Source organism: Diachasmimorpha longicaudata, chromosome 10 (assembly GCF_034640455.1).
Source record: "Diachasmimorpha longicaudata isolate KC_UGA_2023 chromosome 10, iyDiaLong2, whole genome shotgun sequence".
NCBI classification, from domain to species: Eukaryota; Metazoa; Arthropoda; class Insecta; order Hymenoptera; family Braconidae; genus Diachasmimorpha; species Diachasmimorpha longicaudata.
The window spans coordinates 2,971,040-2,992,473 of NC_087234.1; the positions used below are offsets into that span (position 1 = coordinate 2,971,040).

Consider the following 21,434-nt stretch of genomic DNA (forward strand, 5'->3'; position numbering starts at 1 on the left):
TATTCAGTTGTTCTAAATTTCTGATTTTCTTGAAGGAAGAATTTCGATGAATTATTTAATGCTCATAATTATTGCTGGAGTTGATTCAAAGTTATAAATAACATGATCATATTCATGAACAATATAATTGAGGTAATTTAAACGTAATCAGGATTGACAGGGAGTTACTCGATTTCGAAGTAAACGGATATTTGGTAAAAATAATATAAAATAAGAATTGTTCCTGAACAAGTCCAGACGTTGAAGAGAAAATATAGAACGCTCAATGACAAAATCCGTAACTTTTCCGTAACTTTTACTAAATATTGTTTTGTCATGCAAATTACGGAACCGACACATAATTTTTCAAATAATTTTTGATAGAATTTTTCTCTCAAATTAAATATTCTTCTGACAAGAATTTAAAGCGGAGTTTCCATTGGGAATTTCGGGCATTTGATTGTCCAAAATAATTATGATTAGCAAAATTATATTTTTCGATAAGTGATCGTCATCACTTGTTTGAGAAATTTAATCCAATAACGATTTGGTATCACGTCTTTCAGGCCTAAAATATATTCTGCTTTATAGAACTCAAAATCATGGCTTTAAAGTATTCAAATAACAATGAATATCAACAATTATCATAGGGTAAAATAATTCTTGGTGTAATATTCTTTTTATATGATCTTTAGAAAATATTGCTCTTCATTTATACACTTGTGCAAAATAAAAAATTATCAAGGATTTGAATCATTAGCTATGATAGTCGAAAGTGACTTGAAAATATTTCCCTCCAAAATTATCCACCGATTACTCACTAAATTCCTCTATGCATGCCCTAATTATTTATCGATTTCCATTAATTAACCGCGAAAAAATGTATTGCACCGAGCGGGAACATTTCAGCGCTGATAAAAGGATTTAATTATTATTCATCTGGAAATTCTCGTCGTGATGCTGAATGATCAATGGGTGTGACAATTCAATTGATTGAGTAGGAAATGAATACAGCTTTCAGTATTCATTTTCAAAATTTAACGTGAACAAAATATTACTTATCTCTCTCGTCCAAACACATCCTGGCTAATTCTACTGAACCAGAGATGATTCATTTTGCATTCATCACACATTTATGAAATTATTTCAGCCAACAATTATTTTTTTCATTATCCTTGACAAAGTCCAAGTTCAATTCAACTCATTACAAATACTTTTTCAAAAAACTGTTCATCATATCGTCGCAGGTGAAAAGTATCCATTTTCCTCCTATTCTGGTGCCTGTCAAGTGCCAGGAAAGTGAACGCTTGTCACCCGAGGAAAGAAGTGGAAGAAAAGTGGATAATTTCCGCCCTGGGGTGGAAAATCTTGACTTTCCACCCGAGGAAGTGAATTTCCACCCGCGATGAGAAGTACCCACTTTCCTCCCGCACATAAAAAAGCAAATTACGAACTTTCGACGCAGGTGTATTGAAAAATAATTTTTCGAAACTCACTCCTTCGAGTGAAAAATCCAGTCTTTCCCCCTTAGCAGCCTCTTTCCACCCTAGGGCTGAAAATATCCACTTTCGCTCCCCAGGCAGTAAAGTCCAAACTCTCTTTAGCAAGTGTTTATTAACAATAGGAAAATATATCGTGTCTATTTATCCCTCCAATACGAAATCTCCTTTTCCAATTAGTCCCCAACGAGTGAATTCTAATATTGAGACTTTCATTGATGAAAAAGTGGCATTACCGACTAGAATCTACTAGACTGAATAACGAGAATTTTCCTTGTAATCTCCTTTGAAGTGTCGAAGTCCCCCCATCAATGAAATTAACATCACGGACCAAACGATCAGTTCCACCGTCGCTCCCCTAATACCTGAGATCATAATTCTTCCAAGTTTTTCCATCCACCGTTTTTCTCCTCTGTGGGTACGTTTATGGAGACACCAGATATTGATAATCAATATCATCGGTTTTATATTGTTTGTGGGTAAATGTCTGATAAATTTGTGTCTTGATAATCTTCGGAAAATTCAGCTGATCTAGTTCGTGCTAGTGTGTGATTGACTGCTGCCGAAATATTGAACCGATTCAATCTATCCACCAATTATTTTATTAATAGCTCTTCCCCAGATTGATATTTTGATGACGTGACAATTCATTAGACATCGATAGAATAGTCAGTGTCAAATTGAATTCCATTTTGCATTAATTAACTGGTTGACATTAGCCAACTAATTACTCAGTTATTTAATGAATCATTAATTAAATCCTCAAATTTTAAGTTAATTTAGAAATCGATAATTGAGTTGTGAGCATCGACGGATATTTATGTAATGAAAACATTATTTTATGCAATTTATACATATTTACTCAGTGGAATATTGAAAAAATTTAATTATCAATTTTTTTGTTGTTTTTCAAAAGTGAAGAGCAGGACCACTTGAACAAACAAGAATTTTATTCATCTGGCGATTATTCAAACAAAAAATTGCTGGAATACTTGATTTATCAATCATAAAATCTATCAAAATTCCCCTAAAAATCAACCCCAGGGAAAACCTTTGAATTCGACGCTGAAAAAAGTGAATATTAATCACGGAAAATTCTTCAAATTCTCTACTAAATCCATTTAATAATTTTTCCATTCAATCTCATTGATAAAATATCCGCTGACCACTCCACTGGAATTATTTCATACCTCTCCAGTCTGCCCCCATTTAAATAACGTACTTTCTGAAATGAATTTCCCATGGCCCTCCATCAAATTCACCGCCAGCGAACTCACTGAATGAAAAAATCCCACATAAATATCACGATAAATCTCCTTAAACATTGCAGCTAATTTGCCTCACCCAGCTGAGAATATTTTTACTTACGAAAGAAGAATAATGCAGCTCATTTATTAACATTACACCCAGCAAACACCGACTTAATAATTTAATCAAAAATAAAAAAACACGAATGGAAAAAAAAAAACCAAAAATATTGTGCTCGCCGACAGTCTAAGTGGTGCGGCCATATTTACAGTCAGACAGTTATTCTCTGAATAATGCAAAGCACGCCTAACCGCCATGAATCAGCATCATACCCGGATATTCCTTCCGCAATATTTTTTCCAGTTATTTATTTTATGTTTTTGGGCCCTCACAACCTGTCTAGTGTATTCCTCATCCATATTCGCAAAGAATAAAAGCAGGAAATACGGGAGAATAATCCCTTAATCAAAATGACAATTTTATTTACCCACGAAGACGGCCTTCAAGATATATATATATTTTTTTTTTCTCGGTTGTGAGATCCATTATTTTTCCAGGTAGTATTGCTGCAGCTCCAGGATCCTCACGTCAACATCTGGAAAAAGAGTTTTATATAATGTTTATGTGTATATTTTCATGTATGTACTTTCATCGCGGTAAGATTTTTGTAATTGTAAATTTTTAAAAATGTTTTAGGTACTGCCTCCGTGGAAAGCAGCAGAATCCGGAAGTATATCCTTCAAGATACGTACAAATGAACCTAATGGTTTAGTGATGTATAGCCGCAGTGGAGCACCTGCACGAGTAAGTACTCTTACTAATTATCGCTTGGGTAAAAAGTAAGAAGGGTATAACTCCTATTTGGTGAACACCAGGAGTTCATAATCCTTTTTCCTATTTTTTTTCATATATCATTTAATTTTTACCAATGGAATTGATAATGGACTTTCTAATGAATCCGTCAGAATTGTGAGGGAAAAGGGGGAAATTACGAGTTCTCAATAATTCAGTTATTATCGATAAACAATTAATATTTTTTAACTATCAGCCAGCGAGCGGTAAATTTTTAATTACAGTTTTTATGTGTAAATTGACATTTCAGAATATTTCCATTTATAACTTATTAGTCGTGCATTGGTGAATGTATTGATTTGTACTAAAAAGGATATTATTATTTTTAAATGTTGAAAAATATCTGGATCCAGTTTCCGGGTTTACGAAAATCAGAACATCTATTTTTTTTTTCCTTTAACTATGGCCGGTGCTTGGCTTGTGGTGATTGTGATCAATAATTTAATAACCGATAGCATTATCAAGGGATATAAATTTGTTGAAAGCCGAACTAAATATTTTTAAACAACGTTTCGGTCACTGCTCTATATTAAGTGTTCATTGTTATCTAAAATTATGAATACCACTATCAGAGGACTTCCATGTGAATGAATTCATCACTAAAAAAATGCAAGCACCTGTATTTGAATTTCCCATCGCGAATATGAGCGTAAAGTTACTACATAATTTAGGTGACTAACTCAAAGTGGATCTAACCTTTCAATAAGTTCAAAGATCGAAAACTTCACAAAATTTTTAGAATTTGCATTTCGCTTATCGATTACGGAATCGACTGGCAAATTTTACGTGACAGTAATTTTTCACTGACTATTCAGATAAAAATTATGGGAATGTTTGGAAAAATTCCGTGCACTTCGCTTCGAATGACGGGAAAAATACATCATTTCGATTGAATATATCTGTCCATGTGACCATAAAAATCGTCCACGAGCGCACGTCAAGATCCTATAGGATTCACTAAGAGAAAAATATAATTTGTCCAATTAAATATCCTTATGACAAGAATTCAAAGTGGATTTTTCAATGGCAATCCCCGACATTTGTTTGTTCACATGAACAGAAATATTCCGTAAAAATGACGTATCTTTTCCAAGCCGACATCTAGTGGAGAAAATTTTTACCAAATTATTATATAATTTTTTCGCAGCCTTTTGTAATGTTTATCTAAATTTTCTGCGAAAAATTGCTATATCGTCACATAAATTTTCTTAGCCACTTTTCTAATTGATAAGGGAACTTCCATAATTTTGATTGAATATTTCCCTCCGTGCAAAACAAACATTACATTTTTTATTTATATTTTTCTCTCACTGTTGTTCATCTAAACATCATCTAAACATCATCATTTACTCTCGAATTATTGATTCTCTTCCAGCCGGATTTGTTCGCCTTTGAAATTCTCGACGGTCATCTCTATCTTCATATCGACCTGGGTAGCGGTCATCTGAAAGTCCGAGCATCAAAACGTCGTGTCGACAATGGAACTTGGCACGACGTTGCATTACGCAGAGTCGATCGTAACGGCCGAGTGACTGTGGACGGGGAGACCATTGACTTCAGTACACCTGGTAATTATCCCCAAACTATCCTTCGAATGATAAATGAAATGAGAATGACAGAAACAATAGCCCTTCGCATCACTGCTCTGTCATTTATTTTTTTCCCGTATATCGCAACACTGGCTCACTCGTACACCAGATAACAGCCGAATAAACGAAAAAGAAAATCGTGGAAAACAAAGAAAATAAAAAGTGATTCAATTTCGAGCCAATCAAAGGGCCGTCGCGCGTCGAACATTGTATTTCGATCAAGCTTTTGATGGATTTGAAATGGTGAAAAAAAAAAAAGTTCATAGCACATTGATATGCACTTTTGCTATGCAATTTCAGAGTTGCGAATCGTCGCGGTTGAATAATTTTTTTTTTTTTTTTGATTATACTGAGTTGACTATTCTTTGGAGATTAATTGGATTTGGGGGGAGGGTTAATAATCAACATTCGATTTTTTCAGATTGGGTCTCGGGCATCGGTGTTGTTTAGGGCCCTATGTAGGCGGAGACAGTCACTTGGTGATCATTATCGTGTCAGTGCACTGACAGAAAAATAGAATGTGGTCAATCAAATTTGTTTTGGACAAAAAAATGCCCTTTGTAAATGTCTGAAAACAGCCCTTATACGAAAAGGAATTTTGGATAAAAATTAGACCTCTAGACGACGAAACGTAGAACGAAATGACAATTAACGAATTTTCGGGTCAAGTTTTGCTGGAAAAATTAGACTTGCGAGACTAATTTTTATAATAAAATTAATCTTCGTCCCTCATTTCACCCCCTGATGGTTTAATTTTTACCTAAAATTTCTTTCCGTCTAATGGTCCGTTTCCCAAATCCTCAAAAAATGTTCTATTTTTATCAAAAATTTATAATGGAATTCAGAACTCACCGACGGACCCTTTTCAATAGTTTGGTTCCCATATGACGATATTAACTATGTTTACTATAATACCATACTAACTACTAAATACTAAATATAGTAAACTAACTATATTTACTATAATATATTATATCAACCCCCCAAGGCTCCGTAACGAAACTCCAAAAATTGAATATATTTTCAAAATCTTTTGTGGAAATTGGGAATCTCAGGGTGGAGCGCCATTTTGAATGATTTGAACACCATAAGATCCTGGCAAAACTAATGAAATAGACGAGGAATAATTATATTATCAAATGCATTCACGAAACTCAGGAGGTGCCCGGTTGTTGGAGGTTGGAATTTTCAGCAGAAATTCCTTAAACATAAATTTCCTCGAAACTCTCCTCCTCCGAACATAACCGGAAGTTTTTATGAATATTCTCCTCTCAAATATAATCATATCATACAAAATAATTAATCCAACCCAAGGATTCACGACAAATTTGTCACGACCGTGAATAGATTATTAAATCAATAAATGACAAACTATACGACGCACTACTGCGTCTTGTGATGGTAAGTTATACTGCCGGGGGCGAATAATATTCGATGAAACTTTAGTATCGAACTTTGAACGTGTCAGCGGAACACGTTGTTAGGGCGGCATAAGTTCGACCGAGACGTTTTGAGGAGTGCGAGGTGGTAGGAATTGAGGGGCACAAACGTTTGGAGTTGTCTTAGACGGTAGCTAGTGCTGACGATACCCCTTGTACTAACGTAACTTACATCTTCCCTACGGCAGCCCAACTACTGGAAGATTTCCTGACATCGCCAAATAATTTTGAAAGTCGAGGCACATCAAACTAGTCCGTGTTGTTCCTGTTTTCCGGATATGTGTCAGAAATTATTGTCAATCATAAGACACTTATACATTTTCTATAATAGTAGAGACACCATTGCAACGAGGCGTCAGTAATTGTTCACATGGAGAGAAAAATTCTTGAAAAATTACGTCCCGGTTCCGTAATCTGCCGGTCAAAATTACGGAACGGTTACGCATTTTTTTTGCTAAATATTCTGTACTTTTTCGGTAACGTTTTGAATTTTTTTCTAAAAGTTCACTGAACAACTGCGAAACAGTTCGGTAATTTTTACCGAATATTGTTTTAACTGGCAAATTACGGAACAGGTACGTCGTTTTTAAGGAATTTTTCTCTGTGTGCAGTTTGATAAAACCAATTCAAAAATTGCTTACACATAAAAAATAGCATTCAACTGCTCTTGCAAAGCAACAACTCAAACATTTGTTCATATACCTTAATATATCTTGCCACATTTTTTTGACGTCATAGGAAATTATTGAATAGGATTTGGATGGGGCAGGAACCAGGATATAATTCCCAATCTAATTTTTAGAAGAAAAATTACTGAAAAAATGGATAGTCCAGATAAAAAAAATTGCAGATGCAAATGATAAAACATGTACCACCAACACACATATACCAAAACATATATAAATCTATATGTGTATATATATCTATAAACATATAGATTTATTTGTAAATATTGGAAGGACTGTAATTTACGAATTCAAGTTGAATTAATCCACAAGGGAAAAAGATAAAATAGCTATTGTAACGTTAATGACAGTGTAAATAACCCACCATACGGGCTACCTCACTTTAAACTAATAAAAACAAAACAAATAGCATAATTAACTGGCGGAACAGAGATTTCCAAAAATCTGACAACAATGTACGTTAAAAATTGAGCATTTTAATATCGAAATTGATATGGAGTCATCACATGGTCGTATTAAAGCACATAATCACCTTTGCTATTTCAGGTGACTCAACCCAACTCGACCTCGACGGTTTACTCTACATTGGTGGTGTTGGTGTACCCTTTGCACCTCTAACAGTACCGCCCACCCTTTGGAGTGGTGCCCTGAGGCAGGGCTACGTTGGTTGCATGCGAGATCTCGTTATCAATGGACAACCCGTTGACATCGCTGGCTATGCTCAACAACAAGACTCTGGTGAGAAAAATCTCCATCTCTGTACCCAACCACTCGTGTCTTTCCACAAAATTTCTTTTGAATATTCATGAACGGATCCTTCATTACACCGTTGAAATGCAAAATTTATGATTTACCATTTCAATTCAGTGAACATTGTGAACTATACGGTTTTGTTAAAAAATAAAAAAAAAAAAAAATATCATCGCTGCGGACAGGATTCGAACCTGTGCGGGCAAAGCCCATCAGATTTCGAGTCTGACTCCTTAACCACTCGGACACCGCAGCTATTGAGAATTCCGAACGCCAGTTAACGTATTTAGAAGAACACACTATTGAGTATGTAGTATTTAGACTATTTACTTAATTTTATAACTTTAATTCCTTCATTTACTTTCTCCCTTCATTAATCAAAAAGAGGATTACGTTCTTCCTGCGTCAACGCGAAAATTCAAATCAAAACTGCCTCACTCTTTATTCTCTCATCTCGAGCACTTATTTCCTCTCATTATTTTCACAATCATTTTTGCACTCACACTCACTTTTAAAATCCCCAGCCATTGTCCTAAAAAGTGACACCATAAAGGGCCACAGAGGCCACCTACAGGTGTCCAAGAAATACCAAAAATCCTAAATTCAAATTAACAAATTCCCTCCGAAAGCCCCTTTCATTCCATAATAACCAATGCACTATGAAATCAGCGCACAATAGTCTTAAATTAAAAAAAAATTGCTGTATTTTGTCCACATAAATAGTCTCTCCACACCCAGGTTTCATATGCCCTGACAGCATGAAAAATTCTCCCACAAAAAGCGTTTTTTTTTTTTACCTCTGGCAGGAAAAACACACTTCCAGAGTAATAAAAGGAAAAAAATTATAATACCAATAGTCATTATGAAAACCATTATGATTTCGCTCCTCTAAAGAGACCACAAATAATCACAATAATAAGTTAACAACGGGCATTAGACGACTATCGTGCCTAGCAGTGCCCACCGTAAATTCAAGCAATAAATTTTCTTTTTGTTTCTAAAAAAAAAATCTATGTTTACTTCTTTTATGATTTCAGGTGCAGTAAGACCAGCGTGTCACGCGCAATCCTCCCACTGTTCGTCTCAGCCGTGCATGCACGGGGGCCATTGTCTCGAGGGTTGGAACAGATTTTATTGCGATTGTACAGCAACTGCATTCACTGGGCCCACGTGTGGCAAAGGTTTGAAAATAGTATCCTGAAATATAGACATTACAGGGCAGTACGAATCATAACTGCCACTTGAATTCAATGAACTCTCCCGATTCAAATACTAGGGCTAAATAATATTGATCATTGATCATTCTGGGATTTGAAATTCTGTAACGTGAGAATATTTTCTCTTTATTATTAATTTATATCGCTTTGATTGTGTTAGAATATGCGAAGGATGTCGACTCGACATGAATAATTAGTGATTGGTAGAGTAAGAACCACTTACGATCGAGTAAAATTTATCAATTGTTTTGCTACTTTCGTTGTCTGTATAAAAATTACTAAACTTGAAAGGAAAAACTATTCAGTCCGACTGTAAAGTAATTTTTGATGAACAGTTTGAAATGTAAATCCCAATACTCATGTTTCAGCCAATCAGAGGGCAGTATTTGACGCTAGCAAACAGGATTTCCTGGATAATTGATCATTAGAACGTCATGCCAGCAAAAATTTCAAATTCTGTTTGACAACCTCAAATATTGCGCTCTAATTAGCTGAAATCCGAGTGAAAAAATAATCCGTCGAATACCAGTCGGTACAATTGTCGTAAACAATATTTCTTCTCATTTTTATCAAGACGCATCGATTCTTCATGTGAACGGTAGCCAACAGCTGACAGCACTGATGCCAGAAGACTCGAGAACACAGGCCGAAGAGATCTCTATGAGATTCAAGACAACAAAGCCCAAGGGTCTACTATTGGCAACAAGTCTCGAGAACAGTTCCGATCGATTGCAAATATCACTGGAACGAGGGATTGCAAGGATACGTGTGCACATTGGTGGCCGAGAAAAGGTGAGCTGGCAGTCAATACTCTGATCGGCTTAGGAACAAAAATTTCAAGATAAGGGAGCAGAAAGGGATAGAAACAAGACATTCAAAGTCTCGCACTTAGTCAAATGATGTGGATAAAATGGTTCGAGCTATGTGAAAGAAGAAACGGGGTTAAAAAACACGAAGACTCGGAAAAGGGCATTTTCTCAAGTATATTCTCCTCGTAACTTATGAATCAGCACTTCGTACCTTCTATCCAGAGACTCAGAATAAACCTGAATGTAGGGAAAAACATGAGAATGTATGAGGTTTGGGGATTGGCGAAGATGGGATTTTAGATTGGGTAAGAAATTATACTTTCCACCCAAATAATTGATGGCTATGCGACATTAATATAACTCGATTCACATATCATAATTAAATGATGATGAAAAGGTCTCAAAAGTGCACTATAAGTTTTACAACTATTTGATTTTAGCTTTTTATCAAAACCAAATTTATATTAATTATAATTCCCATATAATTGTATACGTAAATAAAAGTAAAAAAGAGTTGTTTTTTTCTGAAATGTCAAAAAATTTCTTGATTTCTCAATGTCTAATCATCACAAATTGAAATTTTAATCTGTGACTGATACTAAATTCTTAAAATCTGATTTTTGCTTTCGAATGAAACCATTGTTTAACTTCTTTTCGGAAAAACAAAAGCGATAAATGAATTGAGGAAATAATTACGATTCCAAACGAGATCGAGTTTTTATAAAATGAAGTGAATTTACTCGAAGCTGTTAAAATGATTATGACTTCGTGGATTACACCTGATGTCTCATGATTTCAAGATTCATTCCATCTGATTCGGAGTATCATAATAATTTCCTCAATAAATAGTCCTTTTGATACGGTAGTGCTCCATTACAATGAGTTAAATTTAAATGAATTAATTAAAATTAAAAATTACTGAACGAAAATCGAATATATTTCAGAACGAAATTTCTTTTGTTATTCATTTTTGGGGATGCAAATTAATTCGCGATGACCCATGATATATTTTCATAGAATAGTAGGGGTCGAGGATGACAGGGGGGGGAGAGATCCCATTGTTTATCGTACTCACAGTTGCGACTGCGAATCGGAGGGATTATTTTCAAAAATTTCAGTCTCTGTGTAGAAAAAAATGGGAAATTAAGAAAAAAAAATTAATTTAAACTTGAAAAGTTCAAAATGAATTATATCAATTTTTAATACGCATCGAACTCTGTATTATTAAAATCCGCATAAAATACCACGCAGCAATAACAATGAATGTCAGTTGCATTCACCCGGTTCTAATAAAACAGAGAGCATTATTGAAACCCATGGCGTTGGACATTTCCTTGTAATAAAAATCCCCTGTGCACATGTTTCCTTTCACATGTGATAAATAATAGAGACATGTCCGTATCACCCTGGGATTTTATCACCAGTTCTACGGATCGGTTTCTGCATTATGATTAAAATTTGATGATACGTGACTTCGAAAAAAGGTAGAAATAGGTCTGTACACACATAGACATAGGTATACATCGTGTTCCAAAACTCCTGTTCATCGAATGATTATGAAATGAAAGCCAGATTAAAAAACGGTCAATCAAATGCAATCAAAACTTCATTTAACTTGAACTCTGGATATTTACTGATAACTATCAGTCACTTTGTTTGAGTTAAATATTAAACAATTAATTAAAATCACAGTTTTCAAGAATTTAATTTTGATGCAGTTTCTGATCACGAAGTGAATTAGTGTCTACTCACGAAAATAAGACGATTTGACCTTCACGTAGAAACTCTTGTTTGAGCTCCTTGGCCGACAGCTGATCACTGATAGCTGAAAGGCTGTTGATTTTCAAAAACTCAGGCACTTAGTCATCACTGTTCTGTTGATATTTCATTTATAGCACACACTGTTGTCACTGTCGATCACTATAATCATCAGAACCACAGAAAACTGTAGGAATATCCAAGTTGAATAACACTGATTTCCACTGCAGGTTAGAATTCCACAGGTTTCTGATTACCCCACATTATGTATTTAATTACTAATCGACCTGAGTTTTTTAATATTTCGAAACATTCATTATTAATTGAAGGTGTGATACCAATGATCAGTAGATTATTTCCTCACTTACATGATGAAAAACCACTGCTAGAAGTTCACCCCCGCCGTTATTTCACTGTTCACTTCACTGTTCACTTCACAACAAAGGACCAAAAATGGCGGCTCGTCGCGGCCATCGCGTTTCACGATTTATTTTGACGATTTCCTCAACGTGTGAGTCATCTAATTCCGAATGAATTGAAGTAGAAGCCCCATTCTTTTCACGAACCCTCATAAAACTGTCCATTAATTCGATAAAACTCACAAAATGGCCAAAAATGTCACTCAGTGATGAGAACCCCCGCAGTTACGTTACTCACTTCCCGTTTTTTTCCGTACCATGTCCGGTTGGCATCTTTCAGAAATGCTGGCGATTCACCAATCAAATGAGCAGTATAATGCATTAATTAAATAAACACAACACAAATAGAACACATACCGAGGTCAACCAACATCGCCAAACGTTAATATTCGCGTCATAATAACAAAGAGAAAATACTGAAGCCGGGACTGATCGCGGGGGTCTGGCGACCCCACGCCAACATTAGTTACAATTCCAGGGGGGGGGGAAGCGCCACCGTCTTTTCCGGCGCTGGGAGGCACCACCGTCTCTTCCGGTAGTGGGAGGGCCCCTGTTCATTAAAAAATTGTCTCTTCGTTTCTAATGAGTACTAAATTATGAAACCAACGTTATACGAAAGAGAATTTAATTGTCCCTTTGCAGAAGAGAATTAAATTCTCCTCATTATTTACTACTCATTAGAAATGATGAGATAATTTTCTAATGAACAGGGCGCCACAATCGGTGGTGGCGCCTCCCCCCATCGGAATCATGACGAGCGTTGGCAAGGAGTCGCTTGACCGTCGAAGTCTGAACGTCTACTTTAGCTGATCCTGTTTGATAGTAGCACTCAAGTCTAATTTTTTATTGAAAAATAAAAATGCACTATCCACTCCGGTTCCGGTCGCTGTTCTCATTCGTCGGGCGATTAATCGTACTCACAGGTAGAGGTAATTGTTTGCTTTATTCCGTGTTTTTACAATGCCTCCCCAAGTGGTCATCTCTCGCAGGAAAAACATATTTTACATTTTTCCGGACTTTTTAAAATCATTTCGCATTAAAAAAATGACCTCACCAGCGCCGAAAAGTTTAGATGAGCGACGGGGACCAGGGGCTGGGGGGAAGGTGAAAGGGACCGCTGCGCACCCTCGTGGGGATGCCGAGACCTTGTTCCCTGGATTCTAACCGATCATTGCGTCATACGTTTCTGATGTTGTTTTGATTGTCTCCACAATACATCGTAAGTCCTTAGTTCACTGATGGATTGATGATTTTAATGAAATATTCGTCATAATTAGAGATCGAATAATCAGTAATTGAGGGAGCACAGACATTTTGAAAATGCTAAATGTAAAGGGAATCGACAATATGTGAACAAACAAAGGATATTACAAGTTGATTGCTGAAAATCTTCCACGGTAACCTGTTTTCATAATATTTTATTTAAAAACTTTCAGTCGTTTATGATAAATTAAGTGCATCTACTAATGATAAACGTCGTTGAGGTACTTGGTCTATTCATAGTAGATACTAAAATGGTGAGAGAATGAATTCCTTATCGATTCTACGACCGTAAATCGGATGTACTACAGTCAAGTATTTTTTTATTTGGACTCCAATCCAACGCAGGTTCACTTGATGAAAATTTTTTCCATCTTTCCAAAAATTAATTAACTGAGAGAATTCCATGATAAGTCGAGAACAAAAGGGAAAAAGACATTAATGAATTCCATTGGTTTCATTCGCAGGCAACGAACGTACGAAAAATGCACAGGACATGTTCCATAAAAATCCTCTGACCGTTGTACAAAAGTGTATCGTGGGTCATCATTCCCTAACTTCTAGGTCGACACTTATTCGGGTAAAATTCGTGTATGCGACCTTGAGTTAGGATCTAAAATTACTCTCATCGTAGTCAGGTTTCATCTGATCACTCTCACATAATTGATCAGGTTTTCATTCAGTAAAGTTGATTAAAAATAATGGCAGCAGCACTGAGATAATCAAAATCTCGTTTAGAACTAAACGACCCGATTTTCTATCAATATTATAAGTAAAAATAATTGAGTTTCGTGATCTGCCAGTCAAAATAATATCAGTAAAAATTATGGAACAGTTATGCATTTTTTCACTGAACGTTCTGGATTGTTCCTGAAGGTTCACTGAAAATGTGTTTTGACTGACAGATTACGAAACAGCCACGTAATTTTTCAAAAATTTTTCTCTCCGTGTGTCCATGGTTTACAATAATTCAATAATCCACATAGTTAATTTAAGAAATAATTAAACCCCATTTACAAATGCCAAGGAATAACGATAAGATTAGAATCAAGTGTCGAGCGTTTGTATTTGTTCGTCAGTTGTATCCGCAAATACGATCGGAATTAATCCCACTGCTGTCGTTTGTGGACTGTTGATTTTACTCCGGGATTGCGCCCACGATGGTGCCGTAGATGCATATAGTAAGGACGAGTGATACTAATTCACCGCTCGGGGTCCCAAATAAATCTGGTGTGATTCAATTCCAGGGAAATATGTGAGACGTGAAACGAACGTTATTGGGAAATCAAGTGAACAATTAGCTGGTGAATTTAACAGGATTTTCATGCTTTCAGGTTTTATACTCTGGACAAGGCCTCAACGATGACATGTGGCACAGTTTGCGGTTTTCTCGCAGAGCAACTAGTCTGAAATTCCAAGTGGATGATGATCCAGTTGTTCGAGGTAAATTAAATATTTTTATATTTATAGAACGGATAATTATCTACAGTAGTCACTCCGAACTTCCCAGGAAAATATTGGATTTTGGGAAAATAGACTTGAGGGCATGCATCTACGTCTTCCGGTGTTCATTTAGTTTTAGTTATAGATAATTTATTTAAAATTTAAATCACGGAAATCTTTGGCCAAAACGATCAATATTAAACGGAGGTTCGGATATTAATAAGGCAGAAGCCATGGGTTTGCTACCCTCTGGAGCGATTCTTTTAAAAAGGTAGCATATATTGAATATTATGGCTCTAGTAAACATATATAGTGTATATTATATTAAATAATATATATCGACATGGGTATGTAAAGAAATTGATGAACAACAACAGTATCTCTGAGCTCTCGTCAGATTATGACGTTCAGGCATCAGATGTATCGATGAAGTTTCAATATTTCGATAACAATTTGTTCTTATCCATATTTTTCAGAGTAATCAAATTCAATTATTCATACGGTTAATCATCTTCAAGCATGAAATAATTGAAAGTGAATTAGAATCGAGCGAGGAAATCACCGTCACTCAAGTGAGAATTGAACTCAGGTTCAGATCAAAGTCTCATTAAACCGGACTTGACGATCGATGAAAAGGTGATCAGATAATTGGATCAGATTGTGACGAATTGGGGAGGGGTTATCGTCAGAGTTTGATCAGATCATAAATTTGTGCTTCTAAAGGTCCATTATCTTTCGTCTTTCCCTCCAGTGAATAATAACAATAACAGGACTCCTTAAATTCATTTCTCGGATGCACTCGGCGTCACGGTAGTTTGGATAGACTCGTGAAAAGTTCAAAGTTGTTTTTTCGGCAATAGGAAAGCACGAGAATTTCTACGAAATTGCAAAAAACTTTCTCCACTACAATTTTTATTTCACCATTTTTCCATCTCTCAAGTTAAAAAACAGGGCGGCAGACGGGGGGGGAAGGGCGGTGGGCTTGGCTTGAAGGCAAAGAAATTCCACGGGGAAAATGCGAGTGGGTGGTAACATCGTAGACCGCGCGAGCTGGACCTCTTGAACCTTGTACATATTGTTGCGAGTTATCGCCAAAGTTCCGCTCACATTTCTCTCCTTTTTTCCTTCTTTTTGCTAGTTTTTATTCATTTTCCTTCCCCTTTTCGGGAGTCCTTCATTCTATCCCCGGCCTTTGTTGGTGTTTACGAGAAAGGGTGGAATGTTTATCGAAGGGCTGGGGCTGGGGGGAAATGAAATTGCCTCGAACTGATTCGTCGTTGGAATCGGGAAACGATTTTCGTGTGATCTCATGAATACTTGAATTGAAACACCACAAAAAATTGAAGGAAGATATATGTGAAGCTGGGGTAATATTATCATTTCAGTGTTAAAATTGATGGGCGAATTTCACACACCTTTTGTCAAGATTTTTCAGAGACTTCCAAAGGTGTAAATGAAATGGCAATTTGTAATGAATGTATCCAGCCGGACCCGTAATGGCTTAACGTTTCAATCTACATGTCTTACGTATTATATTTTATCTTCCATATGTTAAATCCAAACTAATTACTCAATTTCGTTATTAAAGTCTCCAAGAGTACATCACTCATCGTAATTAAACTCGCAAGACCAAAAATCGTCAAAGACGATGTTTGAGAAATTACAAAGTCCCGACGACGTCAGCCGCAAGAAGCCATCCCCTGGTGAAACGTCTGTGGAATTTTCTTGACCGCATAAACACATGTCCCACGAAGACAGTCACGATTCGTCGCCCAATTTGATTGGAGAAGCCGGATCGTGAACCCCCAGATACCAACTTCACCTCAAAAATACAACTTTCCAAGTCATAATTACCTATAATTATTCTCGAGGTGATGTCTGCAATATCGTTTTTTATCCCATTAACGTAAAGTTTCCTATATAAATCATCAGAAAACTCGACGAAGGGGAGACTTTTGCAAAGTCATAACGAGTCATTGACCTAGAGGTTCACAACATCGTCGAGTTGGCAAAGTCCCTCTCTCTCTCTCTCTTTCTCTATCTCTCGTTCGCCTTCAGGCTGCTGTACCGTAATATCGTATTTCAAAATCCCTATTTAGCATAAATATCCGACAGCCGGCGAGCCCCTAGTGCAATACCCACAACTATAACAGAAGTGAAGGGCGGAGACTGGGGTTGGTTTGTATAGTTGGTCTAGCTATAGATTGTTAGAGGTGAGGTTGGACCACTTGAGTTCTCATTTCTGATGAAATATTGTTGTTGTATCGGACCACCACTGAGTCGTTTCTCATTGAGAATCTTCGCCTAATATGGGCCCGAGGTTGGGACGCCCAGTTTAGAGAAGAATTAGGGGTGTTTTACTCGGAACTTTATGAAGCACTGTATCGATTATAAGTCGTGACGACATGCGATTGTTTAATGAGTTAAAGCGGACGGAGTCACGAGACAATTTTAATTCTGACGAAAAAAGTCGTTCACAATTGGTGAGAACCTGATCCAATTATTTGACTAATTTTTTATTCATCGGCAGGTGCGGTTGGATGCGACTTCGATCTGAACCTGAACTGAATGTTCACCTGAGTGCACTCGGATGGTGTAATTCCATAATTAAAGAATTTTTAATGAATAAAAAAGGCGCTCCTTCTCCACCATCGAGTGGACACCCTAAATACTTCATTCGAACGTTTATGGTTCCGTACAAAGTGCGAGACTGATAACAAATCGTGAAATAATTCACCAGCTCCCTTAATATACTGATCTTGTGGACGCCATATGCTGTTTCAATGCTCCCTGAAGAACTAGCCGGAAAGTCAGGTTGATATTGCAACTACCAAAAACTCTTCGTCTATTCTATAAATCCTGAACAGAATATCCAAAAAAAATTATCTCAACCAGAGTTGGATATTGTTACGCTCCGGGTAAAGACTGTCATCCTTGTCCTCGTATTAAATTTACTCGTGTTGAGGGAGTGTGGGAGTTTGTTCATGTTTTTCTGAGCAACCACCAAAACAATCACACCTCACTGTGTGATGTAAATCAGAGACGAAGGTCTAGTCAGTGTTTGCATGCAATTCAAGAATGATTGTATTTTCTGTGCCCGCCATAAAATCGTATCCCGCCCAGACCCGTTAAGGGAAGATAATGGGAGCTTTAAAAATGGGAAAAAAAGGAGTCGAAAGGTAAAGGAAAGATGGTGGTTAGGACGGTGTGGCTTGAGCAAATTGGCTGGGTACAGATATATCAGAGAGTGGAAAACACCGGGCTCAAGAGGACTCTTCCTACTCCACATATATTCCAAGGGAGTATATGTAATGGCTCCGGGTGGTGGGTGAAAAACTACCCCCCATAATCAATTTCACATTGGGATTTATCCCGTCGATAAAATCGACCCAGGAGATTTTTTTCGATTTGTCAGGGAATTTATATTGTATTGAGAACTGGACTACTATATTTTATTATTGTCAATCGAGTAGATTCCAATGCTCACTGATATGGAAAATATTATTCAATAATTTTTGCAGCAGAAACATTTGTATACCTAGGAACAGAACACTGAGAGGAAAATATCGTAGATTCTGAGGAATATATTTAGTTGGATGCATGTTCTTCTATATGCAAATGGAATTCCATTCTTTCAACATTTTAAATCTTCATTTTACTAGTGGGTTCTCTGGAGAGCGAAAGATGACGCATTCGTTTAAAAATGAGTCATTATTCGGTTGAAAATATTTTATTGCATACGGAGAGAAAAATTCTTTAGAAATCAGGTGCCTGTTACATAATCTTCCAGTCAAAACAGTATTTAGTGAACATTAGGGAACATTTAGCATTTCTTTACTGAACGTTCCATAGTTTTTCTTGTAAGTTCACTGAAAAAATGCGTAAATTTTCTGTAATTTTTACCAAATTTTTCTGTCCGCACAGGCGATTTTAAAGATGTCACCTGGAGTAAATTTTTTAATCAACTCAATGCGGTACATTTTAAAAAACTATGTAAATGTGAGGAAATATTCCATTGAAAGTCACGAGATATTTTGTATCGTCAACTTACTCCATTGGCACTATTGAAAAATACTTAGTGTTGGCATAAAAAAATAATCCGTAAGTTTTTACTAGATCTTTCACTCAGTGCATCTTTAATTGTCAAATTAGTGATCCGATATGTTCTTAAAGGGAGTAATTTATGCTTGTGCCGGGAGAATAATTTATGCTTCCAAACTCTCAAAGTGCAATTCTACACCATTTATCTCAAGTAGGCCAACTTTCGTAATCTGATATTCTCGTGTTTTAATTGGGTAATTAATTTTGAAAATCCTGATGATTAATTTCCCGATCGTCTACTGACAGCACCTGACGTACAGTTTTGTCATACTGGGGTTACAATCTCATTTATTCAGGAGACTCGGAGCAAAATTCATCATCAGTTTAAAGAAAAATGATGTATAATATATTTCTGAAGATGATTACTCGAAGAATCAAAGTTTTTTCACGGGGTGTTCTGCGGGGTTGAAATAGAGACTTTATTCCGCCAACATCGTTATCATATTAATTAGCGAGTCGAAAACTCGTAGATTTCAACAAAAAGTAAAATGAGAAAACCAAGTTTTGAAACGAAAAAACCCCTGAACCAGAATTCAGTCTGAAAAATGTCTAAAAAAAGCAAAAAAAATTGAATGTAGACTTTAATTTTTACTGTGCAACGAAAACACATTCATCACAATCATCACTAAGTTCATTATCTCATAATACAAATTGCTTAATTTGTAATATTCCCCATAACATTTCACTCCGAAAATGAGTACCTTTCATGCTCGAAATATTAATTACTACAAAGTCTGTTAATTGTAGATTAATAGAGTTAGTAATTGCATAAGATGACCACCCAATCATTAACACCAAAGAATGAATCATTAACACCAAAAATAATTAATGTCCTGTACTCAGATGAGGCTGAAGTCTCTCCCCAACCAATTACCGATTGTAAACTTATTCGTATTCTCCCAAACAAAAATATTACAAAACTCGAACCGTCATAAAGGTCCAAATTTTTTTTTCATATATTTGCCAATACCATCAGTTTTGATGGTCATATAAATTGGACGGACCGAATGCTAGTCACGTCGTGGAAAAAAAAACATTAAAAAAAGTATATCTATATTGGTTCTATGAAACCTCGATATCCAATCGCTTGCAAAGCCCCTTTTCCTCGTTTTGACGATACATACGGCAGAATTGTCATCTCTAGGGTTGAATTGCGTCTCCTTCCTACACTACATATAAGCTATAAACCAATAAAATTTCACCGGTATGCACAGTCTACTATCGCCAGTACTGAAATACACAGACAGTTTAGAGTATAAAGTTTGCCATTTTGTTGGAGTACGTTGACCCCAATATACCATGGCACATACATATCCCTTTTTGTGTGTATTTATTTTATCCAGCGGAAGTGGATTTCACTATTACTCATTCCACTTCAGTTATCGAATTTTTTTTTAATAACTAGAAAACCGTGAGTGTAAACAAAGTAATGAGGCATAAGCAATTATTTAATTTGAAGTCTTGTTTAACATTACAATAAATATAAACTTAAAATATTTTCGATCCGTTTCTACGACCGAATCGAATTTACTTTTAATTAGTAGATCTAGCAAACTGATTGCGTGGTCCATATGCATAATTGTCAATATGCAAAAATTATTGTTAACAAAATTAAAAATAATTTTTTAATACACCCAGCGAGTTATTACGGTAAAAGTTTAAAAGATTAAATGCCAATAATGGAGTTAATATGATTGAAACGTGCTGCCATAGGGGAATTCCTAACGAAATTCATCCTGGTCCCATCGGCGAACCTATGATAGAGGGGTCAATGGCAGTGTCCATCAAACACACCATCCAACGCTCACGAATATTCGATAATATAATCGATTGAACACTGGGGTCACCTCCATTTGCCTGACAACTATGTGGAAGTGCACACACGAGAAAGGTCGATCCCATTGCTCTGCGTTGGACCTATCAAACAGTATATAATAGCCTTATTGTCTCTGCCACCACATGCTTGGTCGATATAATGGGATGTGATGGGATTTGTTTGTTCATTGTTTCGATTCATTCTTTCATTGCACACAGACTCAATCGAATTGTTTCCGGGTAACGTGAATGGGAAATTTTTATGCCAGAAGTCCTTATTACGTGAAGATTTACCGCAGATATTGTCGTGCATCTTATCTGATTTCTTTCTCATTTTCTTAACGATCGAAGGGCTTTTTTATTATTCGATAAATGGGAAGAGGATAATTTATCATTTTTTAGTCATTTATGTCAGAAATAATTATTGCTTCCGGGTAATCAGCGAAATATTAATACAAATATGGACGAAAATTGATGGTTTTTCACGTCTAATGAACAAAGGTTTAAATTTTAATCTTTGGCTGCAACGTAAAAGTTGATTTTTAATTTTTTTCCCAAAAACAAACGATA

General features: G+C 36.1%; 1 protein-coding gene, 1 long non-coding RNA gene and 1 other non-coding gene across 4 annotated transcripts in view; 1 reads left to right on the forward strand and 2 right to left on the reverse strand.

Moving 5' to 3' along the window:
- The window catches only part of LOC135166824 (uncharacterized), an 83,554-nt gene extending 70,485 nt beyond the window's left edge, over window positions 1–13,069 (reverse strand). Inside the window, exons 1-2 of the long non-coding RNA XR_010299757.1 lie at window positions 11,821–13,069; window positions 3,214–3,321 (exon numbers count right to left, since the gene is read on the reverse strand). This is a non-coding gene — a long non-coding RNA (uncharacterized LOC135166824). The remainder of the gene's footprint in view (window positions 1–3,213; window positions 3,322–11,820) is intronic.
- Window positions 1–21,434, forward strand: part of LOC135166816 (neurexin 1) — a 191,918-nt gene that overhangs the window by 119,283 nt on the left and 51,201 nt on the right. For both annotated transcript variants that reach the window (XM_064129445.1, XM_064129446.1), the window contains 6 exons: window positions 3,423–3,530; window positions 4,954–5,146; window positions 7,839–8,030; window positions 9,080–9,223; window positions 9,834–10,051; window positions 14,840–14,948. In XM_064129445.1, coding sequence (XP_063985515.1) covers window positions 3,423–3,530; window positions 4,954–5,146; window positions 7,839–8,030; window positions 9,080–9,223; window positions 9,834–10,051; window positions 14,840–14,948 — 964 coding nt within the window. The remainder of the gene's footprint in view (window positions 1–3,422; window positions 3,531–4,953; window positions 5,147–7,838; window positions 8,031–9,079; window positions 9,224–9,833; window positions 10,052–14,839; window positions 14,949–21,434) is intronic.
- Trnas-cga (transfer RNA serine (anticodon CGA)) lies at window positions 8,216–8,297 on the reverse strand. The gene has a single exon. It is a non-coding gene; the product is annotated as a tRNA-Ser (tRNA).